Genomic DNA, 16,874 nt, shown 5'->3' with positions numbered 1-16,874 from the left:
GGGGGGGGGAGATAGGTCAGTCTGTCTGTGATCTCTGTCTAGTCACAACTACCCGAGGATGTGTTGGGATAAGATGAAGTAATCGACATGTTGCAGCCTGAGAAGCACATTTAAACAGCCTAAACACACATCCTATTATTCACAGATCCCTCTTTAGTCTCTTTGTCTTCCTTTCTGTTTGGAGTGCTTCATAGTGAAAAACATTTCCAAGAAATGGCTGCTTTTTGAGGTTTTACGATTGTGCGTGTGTGTGCGTGACACTCCATAACAGTGTGTATGCTTTCTACATTATATTAAGAAGGAGAATAATAATAATTGATTCCTAGAATTTATTCCAACCATGATTCTAAGGAACCGTTGTTGTGTTGATGAAGGAAATATAATGATATTGCGCATTTTCTCTTAAACTTAAACATCTCTAGTTTTAATCGTCTCTCCATTTAGTTTAAAAAAAAATGCTGATTACTGCCATCCTAGCATTTTTGGTGTAAATAATTTTCATGTTCCCTATTTAAAATAAATACCTGTGTGTCAATCAGGTATTATTGTCTTTGCCCAATTAAAAAAAAAAAAAGTACTTCAAAAACCTACTACATGCCTGCTTTTTAAGTGCGGAAAAAGTAACTAACAAATTTGATAGGGAGGATTTATCGTCGTCTCTTGAAAAGTCCGTGGCCGCGCCAGAAAGGTGCAGAGGGAGTTCAGGCGCACAAATCACTTGGGATATACAGTCCTCTATGCAACGACTCAGTGAAGGTCATTGACTAACACGGCAATGACGTCAACCTGTATACTTGAAGGTGATATATATCCACACACCATGCATTTAAAGACACAGACACTCTAAAAGTCTGCATCAACATGATCATCATCATCGTCGCCGGTCTATTTCTGAAAAACCTAAATTGTCTTGGTGATTTCGAAATGATCCAAACATTTGATATGGATAAAAGTAGACTGAGTCATCTGTTTTAATGGAAGCAAGAGAGATAACAGGAAAGAGTGGAACACTGCAATTTTAGTTAGAGTGTCCTGACCTCACTTGCAGGTCAGACAAGACTCTTGAAGGAATGCTTTGCTTTGAAGCTTGAGGGGGGGTGAGGAAGGAAGTGTCTCTCGTACTTGCATGTTTCAACAACTCCGGCAAAGACGATTGTTGATTCGCAACATTATTGTGGAATGCGCTGTGACAAATAGTTACTCAAGTGGAAAACAATGGAAAGAAATCATGCATCTGTAAAACAGCTACTGTAGTAGAAATGTGTTTAGACAGAAAAAAATATTTTATTTATATTTTTGCGTCACCTCATTGTGCTGAGCTCGTGTGCTGGTTGTGTTTACACTTGTTGCACTCTTAGCTAATGTATTCCCACAATTGATGCCGCATGTCCTTTTCATCCTCCATCCTCGTTTTTGCGCATGTGCACACGCATAAAGTTAGAATGATGAGAATTGGTGCCAGCGGATGATGTAACCGTTTCCATGCTCCGTCTCTTTGTTCTCTTACCGCAAGCCTCCATCCAGTGTCCTCTAAAATGGTAATTTGCTGTTATTTAGGCCGAGCCACCGCAATCTACTGACCTCCTTTCCACCTTATCACCTTTTTACCTCAACTGAATTACAGCAAGGACACACTTGCATCCGTGAAAGAGTAATGGAAGAAGAGATAAGGATGCAAGGAAGCGGGGGGAAGGATGAAAGGTAACCACAAAGGACAAAATGAAACTTTTGAAGAGCTTAGAGAGTGATGTCACAGAAAAGATGCCAGCTCCGAGACATCATGCTTAATGACTTACCTCTGAGAGGAAAGTCTGTGCTGACTTCTGGGCTCCTACATGCAGCAGGTACTCGTACACATATAATGCTAACCTGCACAAAAAGCACAAGGGGGATAAGTCAATTGGCATGATACTCATGGATATAATATATTTATAAATTAGAACAGACAAGATTAGAACATACAAGATGCTCCACGATGCAATGTGCATTAGTCCCTTGTGCACGTAATTGTATACTAAAAATAATAAATCAATGTAAGAGTCATTCACTGTTCAAAATCAAACTCGCCTTTCTTTGAAACAAATCTAAAATACGCAGTGGGGAGATAATCTGCAACAATGAACCTTTCATGTCTGGCAGTTTAATTGAATTCCAAGCTAATCAAATTTCAATATGCCCATAAAAGAAAAACTATTGCAGGTGGAAGAAAAAACAAACAATTGCAGATGCAAATTAATTAATTGTATACATTTGAAATAATTAAATTCCCTGATACTGGTAGAATGGAAAACTTTTTTATTGGCTTTTGCAATGTTGGGAAACATTTGTTGGCAGATGATACATCTCTTTTTCTCAACAACAAAATAATGGAAGTAAATGTATTTTTAAAATGGCATTATGGATAGATTGTAAGTTTTGACCGTACACTTATTTTCCAAAAACTCATAGTGACATATCAGCACATGAAACAGTGAGATCGAACATAAAGGGGCAGAGAAGAAAGGTAACGGCAAAGTATTTTTTGAAAAACAAAGAAGAGGTGAATTCCATCCCTGCCTCCAAACTTGATTTAAATGCATAGTAACCATCCAGACATAAATCAGGCATCAAGCTCCTCTCTCTCTCCGAGTCCTATCTCTTTTTTTTATTAAACACACAGCAACATTGGGTAGAGCTGGAAGAGGACTGATAAGCCGAATGCAAAGTAACACTTGAAGGCACCTTGTCGAATTTAATATCGACCAAACGTTAACACTATTGCTGCTAATTTCCTTAAAAGACACCAAAAAAAAGGATTGGAAAACACTGGACTAGCTCGTACTGCTGCCTGGTTGTTAATTTGAAATTTTCCCACTTGATAAAAAGCTCTCAGCTATGTGGAAGTGGACTGACAGACAGTCAAAATACAGAGCCTAGATAAGCCTTAAGGATTAGAGGCGGGGGAACTGTTCAAGGTTAAGAATCCTCCATATTTGACAGAATAAAATGAGAGAATTACGGCTTCTTGCAATTAAACAAACTGTCAGTATGAATAATCTTTGCATTAGTAATTGTTGTAAGGCAGTTGATGCAATTTGCAACTTAGTAAATTCAGCCTTTTTTTTTTTGTTGGATACAATCGACACAATCGTATGGCCTAACCCGGTAATCCGTGTTATGACCACTTATCATTAATTACAACTTCAACCAGGGTCAAGGTTTCCAGTTTGCCTTGTCGTCATGAGTATGAGGTGAGTAAGTGGAGGGGGTGAACCAGCCCTAAGATCCCCGCCTGACCTTTCTCTCCTTCATATTGAAGTGTTTGTGTACCCTCTGACTCACATCTAATCAAATTCATATTTGGAACCAACACTTATTCTGGCTGCTGCTGCCGCTGCTGGGTAAAGAAACAGGCAACTATAAAGGGAGATGACTTTTTTAAATAAAGGTAGCAAGCAGATGCAGTCAATAGTCAAATTATCAATATATAATAATACATAATCTTGCAAAATTCATTTGCAAGCTCACATTAAAGATGAAGACCAGCACTACCTTGTTGATTTTACTTTTGACTGACATTGGTTGAACTTTTTATTTTGAAAAAGTAGTACAAAAAAAATGAAGGAATGAAAATATTGCAATCTAAATATCTAATATTATTAACGGCCGGTCTGAAAAGGAGTAGGAGGAAATTAAAGCTTGGTTTATCTCCAAGTACTAAATTGGGTTAAATCGACTGATTTGTCGATGAGTCAACAATGATATTTATCATAATAAAAATTGCTAATCTTGCCTTTTTGTTCTTTATATTTTTAATCAAGTTCGGGACACGAGCATGAGTCCAACATAGTTCAACTCATATTCTGTTCTATCATGAGAAGCATTTGTCCTCAGGATCCATCCCGTAAATATGAAAGTCTCCCAGTTCCGTTATGTGACACACTGAGAGAGAAGATCAGAAAGACCCTGAAAAAAGAAATCCATATGGGAGCACAAAGGTCTAGCCCATGAGATGAATACTTGAGAGTGAGAGCCAAGCATGTTCCAATTCTAAATGTTGTAGCAGCAGCAGCAGCAGCTTACTTAGCATAACACCCTGCTGTGACCTCCTTCTACACTTCACACAAAATTCGACTCAGCTTCAACATTAAGGCTTAACTTGGCTACATTTGTTAAAAGAAAAAAGGAAAATGGAACACACATACATGCTTTGGAATATGCACACATATTATTTTTTTATTTGTGAATTTCCAGAGTTTTACGTAAATTGTAAGAACGAAGCAGTAATTCTACATGGAACTGAGTCGCAGTCAGAAAGTTTAAGCACCAAGCTTTTAAGCAACTTTAACCTTTGCTGGCCAAAATCTACATATTCTACTGACATAGTAGAATTTTCCATGTCATCAAAATTTTTTATGTCTGCCACACAGAAATTTGGAGATTTTCAAAAGTGCCAGCCTCAAACATACAGAGGTCCCGGCATCAAAGACACGCCACCTGTGGATGAGGTGAGTTCCAGCTGCTTTGCACCTGTGCTCTTAAACTCAAAAAGCAAGGGACCCTCACAAAAGAGTTTGCGGTGATCAAGCCAGCGCGCCCGCCGAGGACAACCCGGCGAGTGAGGGCCAAACACTTTCCCTGATTAATCAAGGCTCGCAGCACGGCTTTATGTGCCATTAAGAGCCGCGCTAAATGACTCCACTTCATTCATTAAAGTGGAGCATCCTCTGCGGGTCGGAGCGGCTCTCCGGGAAAGCAGACGGACATGAGAGGGCGCCGGGGCACGGCGCAGCAGAAAGCCAGGGCCACTGAGGCAAGATGAGCAATAGACCCATTAAAACGCTGAATAATTCATTTGAAATGCTTCGAGAAAACATCAGCGGGGAAAAAAAAAAAACACACAACAACCTTTGCTATCTGTTTTTTTTTTTTTTTCCGGCAAAGAGTATCTTCAGAATATTTATGAACAAACAGTCTAGGAATTCTACTACTCTGCAGGCCAAACACTTGATGAGGAAAATCAGGCTGCACTTGATTAATCCCTGCGGCATTATCATTCCACTAAAGTATAATTGAATCTGTGCAGGGGACGACGAGGTGCAAGTGCATTCGCAGAAGCTGCCGCTGTGTTTACTACCCAAGCCGAGCAAATGTGCACATAATGTATACAAAGTGATGCATACCGACCATTTGGAGTCAATGGAAGTCTGGTTGGTCCGTCACAAACCGATAGATAAATCGATACACGTGAGCGGCAATGTGACGAAAAGTCAGACAAAACAGAAAGATGGAGAAAGGAGAGTGGCGAGAGAGTAAATGATTAATGAAAGGAGCAGGGGAGCATAGCAAGAGGAGGTCAAAACGGGGCACGAGAGGAGTGATGCGGCTGCCTGGGAGCTAAAACTAAGGAGCACAACATTGTAAACATGCGTACACGTTTAGCAAATGGGAATGTTGATTTCACCTTGATGCAGATAAGAGTGTAACCGAAAGGATGCCGTTAAGGAGGTTACACGGCTGTTGAAAGTCTGCTGGCTTGCTTTGGTCTTTATTTACCTTCAACTCTTGGCTAGATATCAATTATTCAAGCTTACACTTTTGTATGGGTGAACAAATGCTGGGGAAAAAAATTCTGGTGAAATGATTATTTGATTATAATTGCTACTAGAGTCCTTTTGTGTTTGCATCTTGTCTATTGTAATATTTATTAGGGCCGTTTTATTTCTTGGGGGAAAGATCAGTAAATCAACTGTCAATATTTTTCGTTTGTTTTCAACCATTTTGAATCTTTTCAAGAATACAGTTTTGGTTACTAAAGAACTTTTAAGCGAAATAAAGTTTGTTTCACACTCTCTCCCTTCTCCTCCTTGCTTTATCTAGCAAACCGATGCTTTCGATTCATCTCCAAGTGGCTGAGCGCTGTGCCTATATATCACGGATGCATCCCTAATTGGCATTTTTGCTGATGATCATAAATTGAATCTATATCGTCTCCATTATGCTTCCAAGGAATCCCCCGAGGTCTCTCTAATGGCTTCTGCTAAATGCAGCTCGCTTGTAGTGCGATTCCTATAAAGTGTTTTCTCTCAGACGTTCGTTCCTACAGCAGGTTTGGGATGTAGCTGAGTGTTGGGAGGAGCAGCGAAAAGTTCACTCCAGCTTTGAAGATTAGCGAGACACGTCATAATCCCGCGTGGAAGCAGTCTGAAGGGAAGACGTTTGTACTCAAATATACTTTGTTTCATCTGCTGGTGTTCCATGTTTTGTCTGCACTGAAATTGTCTTAGGCACAGCTTTGCTGAGCAAATGTTTGTCATAGTCTTTATCCCCATCACTTCCACAGCACTTAGTGACGCTTCTAGAGATTTGGACAGAGTTGTTCCTGTTTGGCTCGATCCAGCTTGTGGTGGTGGAGCTCAACCACAACATCAGACTGGTTGCTGACGCAGGAGAAAATGTTTGTAATCAGCAGTAGACTTGAAAGTAAAGAAGCAGCTCTCTGTGAAACGCCCCACGCTGCAAAAAGAAAAATTCTCAAGTGGAAAGGTCACACATGAGAGTTTAAATCCAAAGAATGAAGTTCATATCCTGAATGGGAGGAATAGTCACCAAGTCATGTGTTGTTTGGCTCACCTTTTGTTTACATTTCATTAAGTTCATATCCCAGGATTCGCCTCTGGCACTAACCTTTGGCACAAGTGAATGTAAAATGAAAATGCGGAAAAATCAAGTTTAAAAGGAAGATCAAAACGGTTTTGGAACGTCGTCATTCTTTTTTTTTTTCTTTGAAGAAGTAACGTGTGCTTTCCAGTTGTATTTTAAAGCCTGCACACCAAATTTTTGTATGGAGATAATCTTCGGGATCGTAAGCGCACGTTAATACGTTTGTAACTATTGAATCCATTGTGAGTTCTGACGGTAGCATCCAACATACAAGCACATGAATAGTCATAAACTCAGCTGTCATGGAGTGATGACCTCAACTGACTTTTCCCCGGCAAGCCCAGTGAAAAAAACACCCACAGATAGCAGTGTTAATATCAAGCCTTGTCAAGATTAGATACCACAAGGACCACAAGTTTAACCGTTGCTGCAAACCTTGGTGCACAGTGACTACACCCAAAAACAGTATCCTCCCATCCATCCAAAACATGACAGAGGGATCTGCATTATTAATTAATTGATTGCTAAGAATTTGCTAATTTGCATGCAATTTTCTCCCAAAAAGAGTGTGGCAAAAATAAAACACACTGTTCAATTGCAACCAGGAGGGGCACTGTTGCTTCAGTTGGTCTTCTTAAGAAGAATACAGAAACCGGACTTGACACCATAGAGATTTTCCTGCCTGTTAAAGAAATTTTTAAAAAATCAATTTAATCAGTTAACTGCATAGAGAGCCTTCTGTTCATCACTGCGCTTGTAAATAATCATTCCAAGTGGAATTTGTCAATCAATCAAACCAGATTGCATGCTTCAATCATAACTCTGCAAGAACACAAGTATTTCCATTTTGACAAACATTTTGACAGATGAATCAATGAAGATCTTGTCTCCCCTAACACAAGCAGAATGTAAATCAACTTTACTTGTGCCAAATCTGTAATGGCCGCACTACTTGGTAGTTATTCAACAAAACACTATGAATGACAAGATCAATTGCAACAAGTACTTGTAGTAAAGACTCCCATTTATCTTCAACAGAGACCAATAACACACCAGTGAATCTCTGTGACTGCTGAGTAGTGCCGCTTGATTGGTCGGTGGGCTTTAGTGCAATACTGGCAGGAAGCAGAAAATCACTGTGGCAGGAATTAAGACTTGAGCAGACAACACAATGAGGAAAGACACCTCGAAGCAATCACCCTCACACAATGAGGCCCAGCCAAACGCTTGTTGTTCTGTCAGCAGCGGCGAGACTCCACTGTCTCACAGCGCAGACAACAATGCGTACGGTTGAGATAACAGGAAATGCCAGCTTATCGTAGCGCACGAGCAACAGACGCAAATGCTGAGCAGCTAAAGAGACCAATGCAATGATATTTCAAACAAATCATGGCTTCGTGACGTGAACATTTTTTCTGAACTAAAGGAAGAAAAGTGCATGAGGAAGGGGATTCAAAAGGGATTGAGTGGAATACAAGCGGAAGTAAATGCATCCTTTCCTTGATTTTAGTTCCATTTCATTGCGTTTGATTTGTTTAGATTGAGCCACCTCTCATGGGAAATTTGTTTAATTTCACACATGGAAGAACACAAATGAATTTTTGGAGTGATTTCCTTGTTCAACTTTGTCTCCACAATATTCCAGTAAATCTTAAATTCAACACAAGCATGACGTTGGGGAACTTAGTAGACTATAGTCAGGGATCATGTCGGATGAATGATTGTACTCTTCAAATGTTTGCCCTTTGGAGCTCCAAAAACAACAAGAGCAGCCTCCAAAACATGAGAAGAAGTAAGTTTAAAAATCTAAATATAATCGACACCCAATACAAAATGACTGTCACATTTTTTAACTTGCTCCAACATGCCACATCATGTTTTTATGCCGTAAATTACTTTTTGTATGAACAATCTTTCATTTAAATTCACAAGCAATCTGCACTAGTGTGAGAGTGAATCTGCTTCCATATCTGTGTCGTAAAACTGAAGCACCACACCTCCCCCACCCTAACGGGAAATCTGATGCTATGGGATGCTCTCTTCTCACATTAGCTCCGTTGCCCATCCGTCTGCATGTTGTTCAAATGAAACATGCAGAAAAGAAATACCAACACCATGCAATCAAGATGTTTTCAACTCTTTGGGTTGAAATGTCTTTGAGTCTTATTTCTTTTGGACAACATAATGGTGAGATGTCGAAAATAAAACGACGCCAAACTTTACGATTTAAAACGGCTGTTATGGGAGAGTCCTTCCTCATTATCTCTTCAAAGGCCACCCTTGAAATGCCCGTCAAGTGCTCAAATAGCAAATAACCTCAAATACTGCTGATTGGCTTGATCATTTTTAGACCAGACATTTCCACAAGATGTGCCAGAATCGTCCCATTGTTAGTTAAACATTTGCACTGTTGTTCATTGTACACAGCATGGAAATAATCAAGGCTAAAAGATTTGGGCTTGCTTGATGTGGGCTTACAAATAATATATATAATATGTCTTGGAAAGTGAAGAATTAGGATCAAGGAGGAGACAGATTTTTTTTCCAGTTACCATTTTGCATTTAGCATTTCTACCTGAGTAACAAACTGAACTGGACCTTGAAAATTCAGCAAGGTGATGTTTTGTGCTTTTTCCTCGAATGTCATCAAGGATTTAATCGGGACTGGAGACAGACACCTCTGTGCAGTCGAGTGAGGATGGTAAAGCTGAAGAACTCTGCAGCTCAACCAAACACATAAAAGGAGAGAGGGGTGTAAAAACACCAATGGAAGGATATGCAGACGTAATTTCAGGATAAAAAAAAAAGAGTCTGTATGTCTTAAGCAGTTTCTAAACCTGGCCGTCATGCATGCTTAACCTTGCACTAGCGTTGGTGCTATGCTGCTTGCATATCAATGACGGTGGAATATCAGTAGCAGTCGTCACACGAAGCACAGCAGCTATGTTAGCAAACACACACTGGTAATAATAGTTCAATTATTCAATACATACTCTTTTTGTTCAGATTCTCAAACAGCTAATGAAATTTACAGTGGATGAGATAGGGATTATTAACAATTATATAATTTCCATAACAGTCTATAATTATTATTACCACCATTATTATTATTAATAATATTATTTTTAATATTATTATTATTATAAAATATCATTTATTTTTCCAAACCACTAGAATAATGGTATTTTTCGTTTTCCTAATTATTCAAAATACCCTGTTATGCTGCAACTTGTGACATCAATGTTACATTTTTAATCCGAGACTTTGCCATTCTTGTATATTGGCAATTTCTCAAGCAAATGTTCAGTTTTCATCCAACCAAAATTTGCTGTTGCCTGTATGGTGTAAGTGTTTGTGAGTGTTCTTTCCACAATTGTAGCTCAAGTTACAGGAAGTGTTCCAAGGGCGTGCGCATCCCTGGCGTGCTGCTGTGGTTAACAGTAGAGCTGAGCACATGCGTCGTCTCCACTATCCAACACAAAACTTCCTGAGAAAACCACAAATGCGGCCGCTAACAACACGGCCAATGGCAACAAAACAGATCATGAGTGTCTCACCCAGAGTGCAGTCTTCTTATTGGAAAAGTGCAGGCGTTCCTTTACAGAGCCAAGTGACAATTAGATATATTAAAAAGGAGGTAAAGTGGAGGGAAGGGAGAAGTAATGGTGGGTTTCTAATTAAAACAGAAGCACTTGAGGACACCCACCAGCTCCCGAGGGACAAACATTGATAAATTCACTCAGCCATCTTTTCAAAGGTGTGACAAAAGACGGTGGAGATGCTTTGCCCTCGCCACCTTTCTTCCCCTCGCATGCCATCTGATGCCGAATGAGGTCCTTTGTAGCCTTGATCCATTCCCAAGGACCCAGAGGCTTACAGTACCCGTCGACAGGCTCCCGTCTCTTGACTGACACATCTCCCTGTCCCATGTCTGTTTGTGTTCATCAGAGGAACACGCAAAGAAAACACCCACCTTCAATAGAATGTTGCGACTGGCTTTGATAGTTCCGTAAGCGCTCCGTCGGCTCTGGGGATGCCGGCGGATGAAAGGAAACTTTTAGCATGCAGCGCCGGTGTGTTTAGCAGGTTCAAATACATCTTCAGTGACAATTTCAGAAGCTGTCATCACCTTTGTCTTGATCTTTTTGCCACACTTGGGTGCATACATCGCTTCCAATGTGTGCAAGTTGTGATTATTTGTCCACGGTAACTACAGAATTTTGAAGGTGAGCCTCCAAACGTGATTTGTCATCACCTTCGTTTTTATAGACACTGCTGTCTTCAGTTGTGATATTTGAGTGACAGTCAACAGTTGAGCAAGGTGTGGTTTAAAAGGACATGCCCACGACATATGAGAGACATTAAATGGACAATAACTCAGTCGCCAACATTTGGAGTGATGCCTTTAACTATTACGAAGTGGAATTGTGATTTTCAAATTGTTATTGTTGTGGATTGTCACATGTCATAGCTGTGTAAGTAATAATGGCGTACTATTGTCATTCCCATTCAGCATGGAGGACAGATGGCGATTGATTATGAGGGATGAAACATATGGAGGAAGCAGACAACTCAGCTGGGTTTACGGAGTTGCAAACCGCTGTTATCCAACACTCATGTGAATACTGTCTCTCAGAAAGCCTGCTGTTTTTCAGCCAGATGGGTCAAACCAACATAACAATATGCGTCACTTGATATCACCTGAAACATGGTTTACGCTTGTCACTCTCACTAGGCTGACAGGCACTCGTTAAGTTGCTCTCCTAACTAGTCAACTTCAAACTTTGGGCAGTTAAAAAAATGACATTTCGATTTTTTTTTTTTTTAACAGGGTGTAACAAAAGTAACTTATTAGCAACAACAACAACAATAATAATCAGATTTTTTTTTAAATAGTGCATGTGTGTGTATGAGTGTGCAAATGCATGTGTGTGTGAAGAGGGGGTGCATGTGTGCAAGTGTTGTGTGTGCACTGCTCTGATTTCATTGTAATGAAACTCATTCCATCAGAGCCAGACTGGCAACCTATTTTTTTCTGTAGGAGACACTCCCAGCATGCAATGCAGTGCCTCGGCCTACAATGGCAGCCTCCTGGTGGAGTTTATAAGCGTCTTGGTTCAGAAGTGGGCTGTGTGTCTGCGTGCGTGATTGCGTGTGTGTGTACGTATGTGTGTGCGTGCGTGCGTGGGTGGTTTGTTCGGGTGTGCGATGATGAGCCACAGCTCCATGAACAGCTAGGCCTCCACCAGTATACCATCTGCATTTCCAACTTAACAACAATGCATACAAATGCGGTGTATGATGATTGCTTTTACTGTTAATCTAGTAGAATAAACATTTTAATTATTATTATCATATATGATTTTAATTATTTAATTGTCGTTATGTTAAGTTGGGCATGCATGCTCCACAAGTTGTACCGTTGTAATGTAATGAAAACGTTGTGCCACAAAGCCAGACCTCCTGTATGTGGATTTTGTCAGTGCTGTTAAACTTGTTGAACAACTGTCGTACACAAAGTGCGGCCATGTCCTGTCACTCTTAATCGCAATCAACACTTGATTGACAGAACAGACAGAGAAGTCATCAGCTTTGCATGTTGCGACAAACAAACTGTAAAACATACTAAACAAGCAAAACATCTTCACCTTACATGATACAGTGACACACCATGTAAACCCGGATTTTGCTACGTCACACTTGCAAGTCAAATATTGATGTCCCTCAAGGTACAATGTACTCCAGTAAACAAAACAGTTGTGGTACAATTACTTCATGGTTTATCTTTTAAAAGAAGGACTGACAGTAGATTTTAACATTTCTCATAAGTTTGGGGGTGCTTTGATTTATTTCAGCACCCCCAAAATGGACTAGAATCGCCTACGCTCTGTGGCATGCCAAAACTATTTCACACAAACGGAATTACAAACATCATACAGCTAATAAAATGGACCCCATTAAATCGGACTGGAAGGCCTGCCTAAATAACTGTGGTGTTAACTGCTTGGGGGGAAAAATGAAAATCAACAAATGTCATTTGAAATACATTCCATAATTTCCAAAACAGACTATATTAAATTTCATTTTAATATTGTGTGAGTGAAAATCATGGGAGTTGTACTTATGCAGTGCTGCATCATAGAGTGGTGGCAAACATGTTGAAGGATGAATGAGTGCAGCATAGGGGCAGTGGGGAACAGTGTCAGCACTTGGTACGATAAAGCGGTTTTGTCTGAATATGCCCTCTGGTTAACGCATGCTCTCACTGTTACGACCTATTGCTGCTCCTTCCAGTATTGTGGGATTTTACAGAATACTAACTTATTGTAATGCCACCCCTACACTGACGCGGGAGCTGCTATTAGCCACAGCTCACCCTCAGACACTCACACGAAGCCTGATTCTGGAAATGCCCTATGTGAGAGTATGAGGAAGAGCGTAATCACAGGGAAAGCCTGTGGTTGCCATAGCGGCCAATGAGGACTTGACAGCCATTTACCTGTCAATTAAGGCAAAACCTTTGCATTACATGTTTATGAAAGGGTGGATTCTGATGGCTGCACTCCGGTCACTGCTTTATGGCACATACAAAATATTAGGAACACCTTTCGGTATCACCGTATGCAGTTCTACAGCAAATCGCAACATCCTAAAAGAGCACTAAAATAAATCAACACCTCTCTCCAAATAAAATTGAACATTATGATCCTCATAAATGGAGGATTTATGGCCACTTTTAATGGTGTAGCCGATCAGAGCTAGTATGTGCACGTCATCTGTTGCCGCCTTTGTTGTTGCTGTAATTATTTGGTTCACTAATGAGGACCTATCACTCACAAAAAGGTCATTTGGGGGTATTTGCGACCTGTAGACTTAATTGTAGCTGTGGATGTCTTTCTTTTGTAAAGTCTTTTTTTTGTTATCCAGAACAAAGAGGTTTGCTGCTATTTAAAACCATTTGTGCCTATTAAAAAGACGAATGTGGACAACATTTGCGGAGAAAGAGAAAACGCGGTCTCCTTTTGTCGATACCCAAATCTCAGGCACATTGTGCAGACTGTGAGTTATTTTAAAAGCACATTTTATGTGCATGTGCACCAAGGACACACGGGACACATCAGATGAGCAGTTACACGGAGGTCAAATGCATTTAGATTTCAAACGCATGTATGTGAGCCTGCACAGGTCCATCCTGAGGTCAACACTACAACCAATGAACTAATGATCCAGCAAATTCCATCACCCCAGCTCATTCCCTCTCTCTCGCTCTCTAATCTGGTGTCGCCCTCGCTCGCTCTTTGATGGCCCGCTGTGCAGCAGAAATGAGAAACAACGGCTCGGCAGCAGCAGTCGGACCCGCTCTGCCTCTCTGATACACGCCACTGATAAACAAGGCAGCTTGTTAAGAACGAAATTAATCTCGCCCTTGCCTGCCTTTTGCCTTTCGCAGCGTTTCCATCTTGTCAGACAGTCCTGTATTTTGTCACAGCCTTGGCACTGGCGCACAAGATTAACCTCCCTTTCTGTGCACAGATAACTACAAATTGTATTTAACCCATAAAGTAAAATTAAGAAGTTTGTAAGATCTTATAGGTGCAACAGTGTAGACCGTAACACACTGAATGTAAGCAACACAAAAGGAAGAACTATTTGAAAAAAAATCAAGAAAGGAGACACTAATATTAATTTGACTGAGACTGAACCAAATTTTTTATGAAAACAAAAATTGGGCAAGGAACCAAATTTATTAATTCTCAAGGAACACCCCTTCCTATCAGGCATAAAAGCCCATGTATTTTTTCCTACCAATCTAAGGAGAAAGGTAATTTTTCAATCATCCATCTTTCCTTTCTTGTCCTCATTAGGCTTGTGGGTGAGCTGGAGCCTATCCTCGCTGACTTTGTCTGAGATGCAGACTACACGCTGGACTGGTTGCCAGTCATTAGCATGGCACATTTCGAGACAGACATGAACATTCACACCTATAATTTTGGAATGTGGGAGGAAGTACGCAAACTTGAAAGCGCCCTTCAGAAAAGACAAAAGATTCCAACCCTCTCACATAACTGTTAAGATGTGTTATCCACTTGTCTACTGTGCAGCCTGCAGTAGAAATCATAATAAAAAAATAAAAAAAGGACCAAATTTAAAATTTTGAACCACACTCGAGTGTCAAAAACAGAATGGAGCGAGTTCCCCTATGATGATGAAATTAGCATCTCGGTAACTGCATTGATGCAACTTCAAGACCTTCTGAATGGACAGCATATAGTTCATGGACTAACTTGTCAGTGGACTGCTTTGACATGTTGATAAAGTCCTAATTTTATAAAAGAAAGTACAAAGTTGTTTGAGGAAGTTGCTGCATTTGTTTAGATGATTTGAATATGTTTTTCATTTCTCCATTCCACTTGTTTTCGAGGTTGTTTTGAGAGCTAATCAAATTAGTATAACCAATAATCGATTTTCAAAATAATGATTGAATTGATTGCTCTTGTCGATTAATTGCAGCATTGCTATAGGTTGTTTTTTTTCCAGTGTTTTTCTGGGTAACCTTTGTTGTTACTAAAGTGTAGGTAGAATTTATGCTTTATTTCATCATTTCTTTCTGACTAAAATAATCGGGTAGATTTGAAATGATTATGGATTATATCCACCGGTTTTTTTTGTCTTACACTGATGCTGTAACCAAACAGCAATTGTAGTGCACAGGGGCACAGGGGAAAGGGGAGATAACAGTTTTAGTTGTTCTACTGAGTAAGACAGAAAAACAAGTAAGTAAACAAAGCACCCAAATTCTGATGTCTCTCCTCTGACGAGTTGAATAGCGGGATTAACATTTTAAAATGAGGAAATAAATACAGTTTATAAGGAGAGCAACGTCTTACGTAATACGTCAAGTAATAATGCCGGCTGACAGAATGTGTTGCATATCATTATCCACTGGCAATTTACTCAAACCCAAGTTTTCACTTGGAAAAGTGTCATCTGTCAACAGTCAAGCACTTCTTCAAAACTTTCAAGAACAAATTGTCAAGCTTTTCTGACAACATAATACAGTAATACAGTGCAAATAAACAATATTGGACGAGAACAGAAGAGAAACATTTACGAATGGTAAAGGAAAACGTATACAGTGCGTTAGACAACATGCTTTTGTCCATAAGCACCTAGATTTGTTAGATTAGCTAGATGTGAATATAAAAAAGACAAGCACTTTCCGATTAGCGTTAAATCGTCTACGCAAATCTCCAAAACAGAATTATTTTTCGAGAATTCCGAGCACACATGCATGCAGCAGGCGAATGCGCGCACTTCCTCCATGTGCATCCACGCACTGTCTACCGGTAGTTTCTTATTTGCATGTGGATTATTACACTGTTATCCGCCAGTATTTGAAATGCTTGTACAAAAGCGATTCACAAGTTCATATTTCGCACACCAAACCTAAAATTAGACAGACAACTGCGCATTGTATTGTAACCATGTTGTCAAGGAACAAAATCAAGAAAAAAAGACGTCCAAAGTGTCCGTCTTTCCTAGAATAAAGCAAGCGGGTCAACTTTCCAAGCCGGAGCAGGGGAGCTGAATCCCGCGACTCCGTGTTTGCAAGCTTGAGCGCGGCTGCACGCAAGACCCTCCCCGCCCACCTCCTCCATCACCCTTGGTTTCCTCCCCCATTCAGAAAACTTACTTTTCTCTGGCTTGGCTGTCGGACGGCACGTTGCTGCTCTTGCCTTTGGCGTACATGCTTGCAGAGAGCTCCGATTGTCACGCACCTGTCAACCCATCACAACCTCCTTGGGCACAGCCCCGTCACCATGGCGACACGACCAGCGTCCGCTCCTATTGGATGCCGCCTCGCGCAGGACCGCCCACTCGCAGAGGCAACCGCGGGTGACGCCGTAAAAGCCACGCCTATCCAACATAGCCCCGCCCCCTGCTCACCCTATCCTGTCTGTCTCTCCCCTCTGCTTTTCATTTCTGAGGTCTGTGTGTCTGTCTGTGTATCTGTCTGTCATTTCTTCCCTGATTGGAACTGCTCTCCTGACTCACACACACACGCACACGTACACACACGTACAGTGAGCGTGCGAGCGCGCGCGCGCACACGTACTCACATCCTCCCTCCTCTGTCAGTGCAAAGGGGAATTTGAAACCGTCCAACAACTGGCTTGGCTGCTCCTTTTTTTTTATGATCACACCCTCCGCCTATACATGCACACATACAC

The 16,874-nt window shown here is 40.7% G+C and overlaps 1 protein-coding gene and 1 long non-coding RNA gene across 2 annotated transcripts in view; one reads left to right on the top strand and one right to left on the bottom strand.

Annotated features, from left to right (window-relative positions):
- ssbp2a (single stranded DNA binding protein 2a) overlaps window positions 1–16,490 on the bottom strand; it is a 31,020-nt gene extending 14,530 nt beyond the window's left edge. The window contains exons 1-2 of the mRNA XM_088377321.1: window positions 16,337–16,490; window positions 1,797–1,869 (exon numbers count right to left, since the gene is read on the bottom strand). Coding sequence (XP_088233447.1) covers window positions 1,797–1,869; window positions 16,337–16,392 — 129 coding nt within the window. The 5' untranslated portion in view covers window positions 16,393–16,490. The remainder of the gene's footprint in view (window positions 1–1,796; window positions 1,870–16,336) is intronic.
- LOC148397898 (uncharacterized) lies at window positions 9–7,139 on the top strand. The gene is made up of 3 exons (XR_015858804.1): window positions 9–1,701; window positions 4,410–4,487; window positions 6,086–7,139. It is a non-coding gene; the product is annotated as an uncharacterized LOC148397898 (long non-coding RNA).
- Window positions 16,491–16,874: the final 384 nt, after the last annotated feature.

The sequence above is a fragment of the Syngnathus floridae genome, chromosome 5, assembly GCF_059516105.1.
Source record: "Syngnathus floridae isolate MCC-2025c chromosome 5, RoL_Sflo_1.0, whole genome shotgun sequence".
Lineage (NCBI taxonomy): Eukaryota > Metazoa > Chordata > Actinopteri > Syngnathiformes > Syngnathidae > Syngnathus > Syngnathus floridae.
This window is presented reverse-complemented; position numbering and strand designations above follow the sequence as displayed.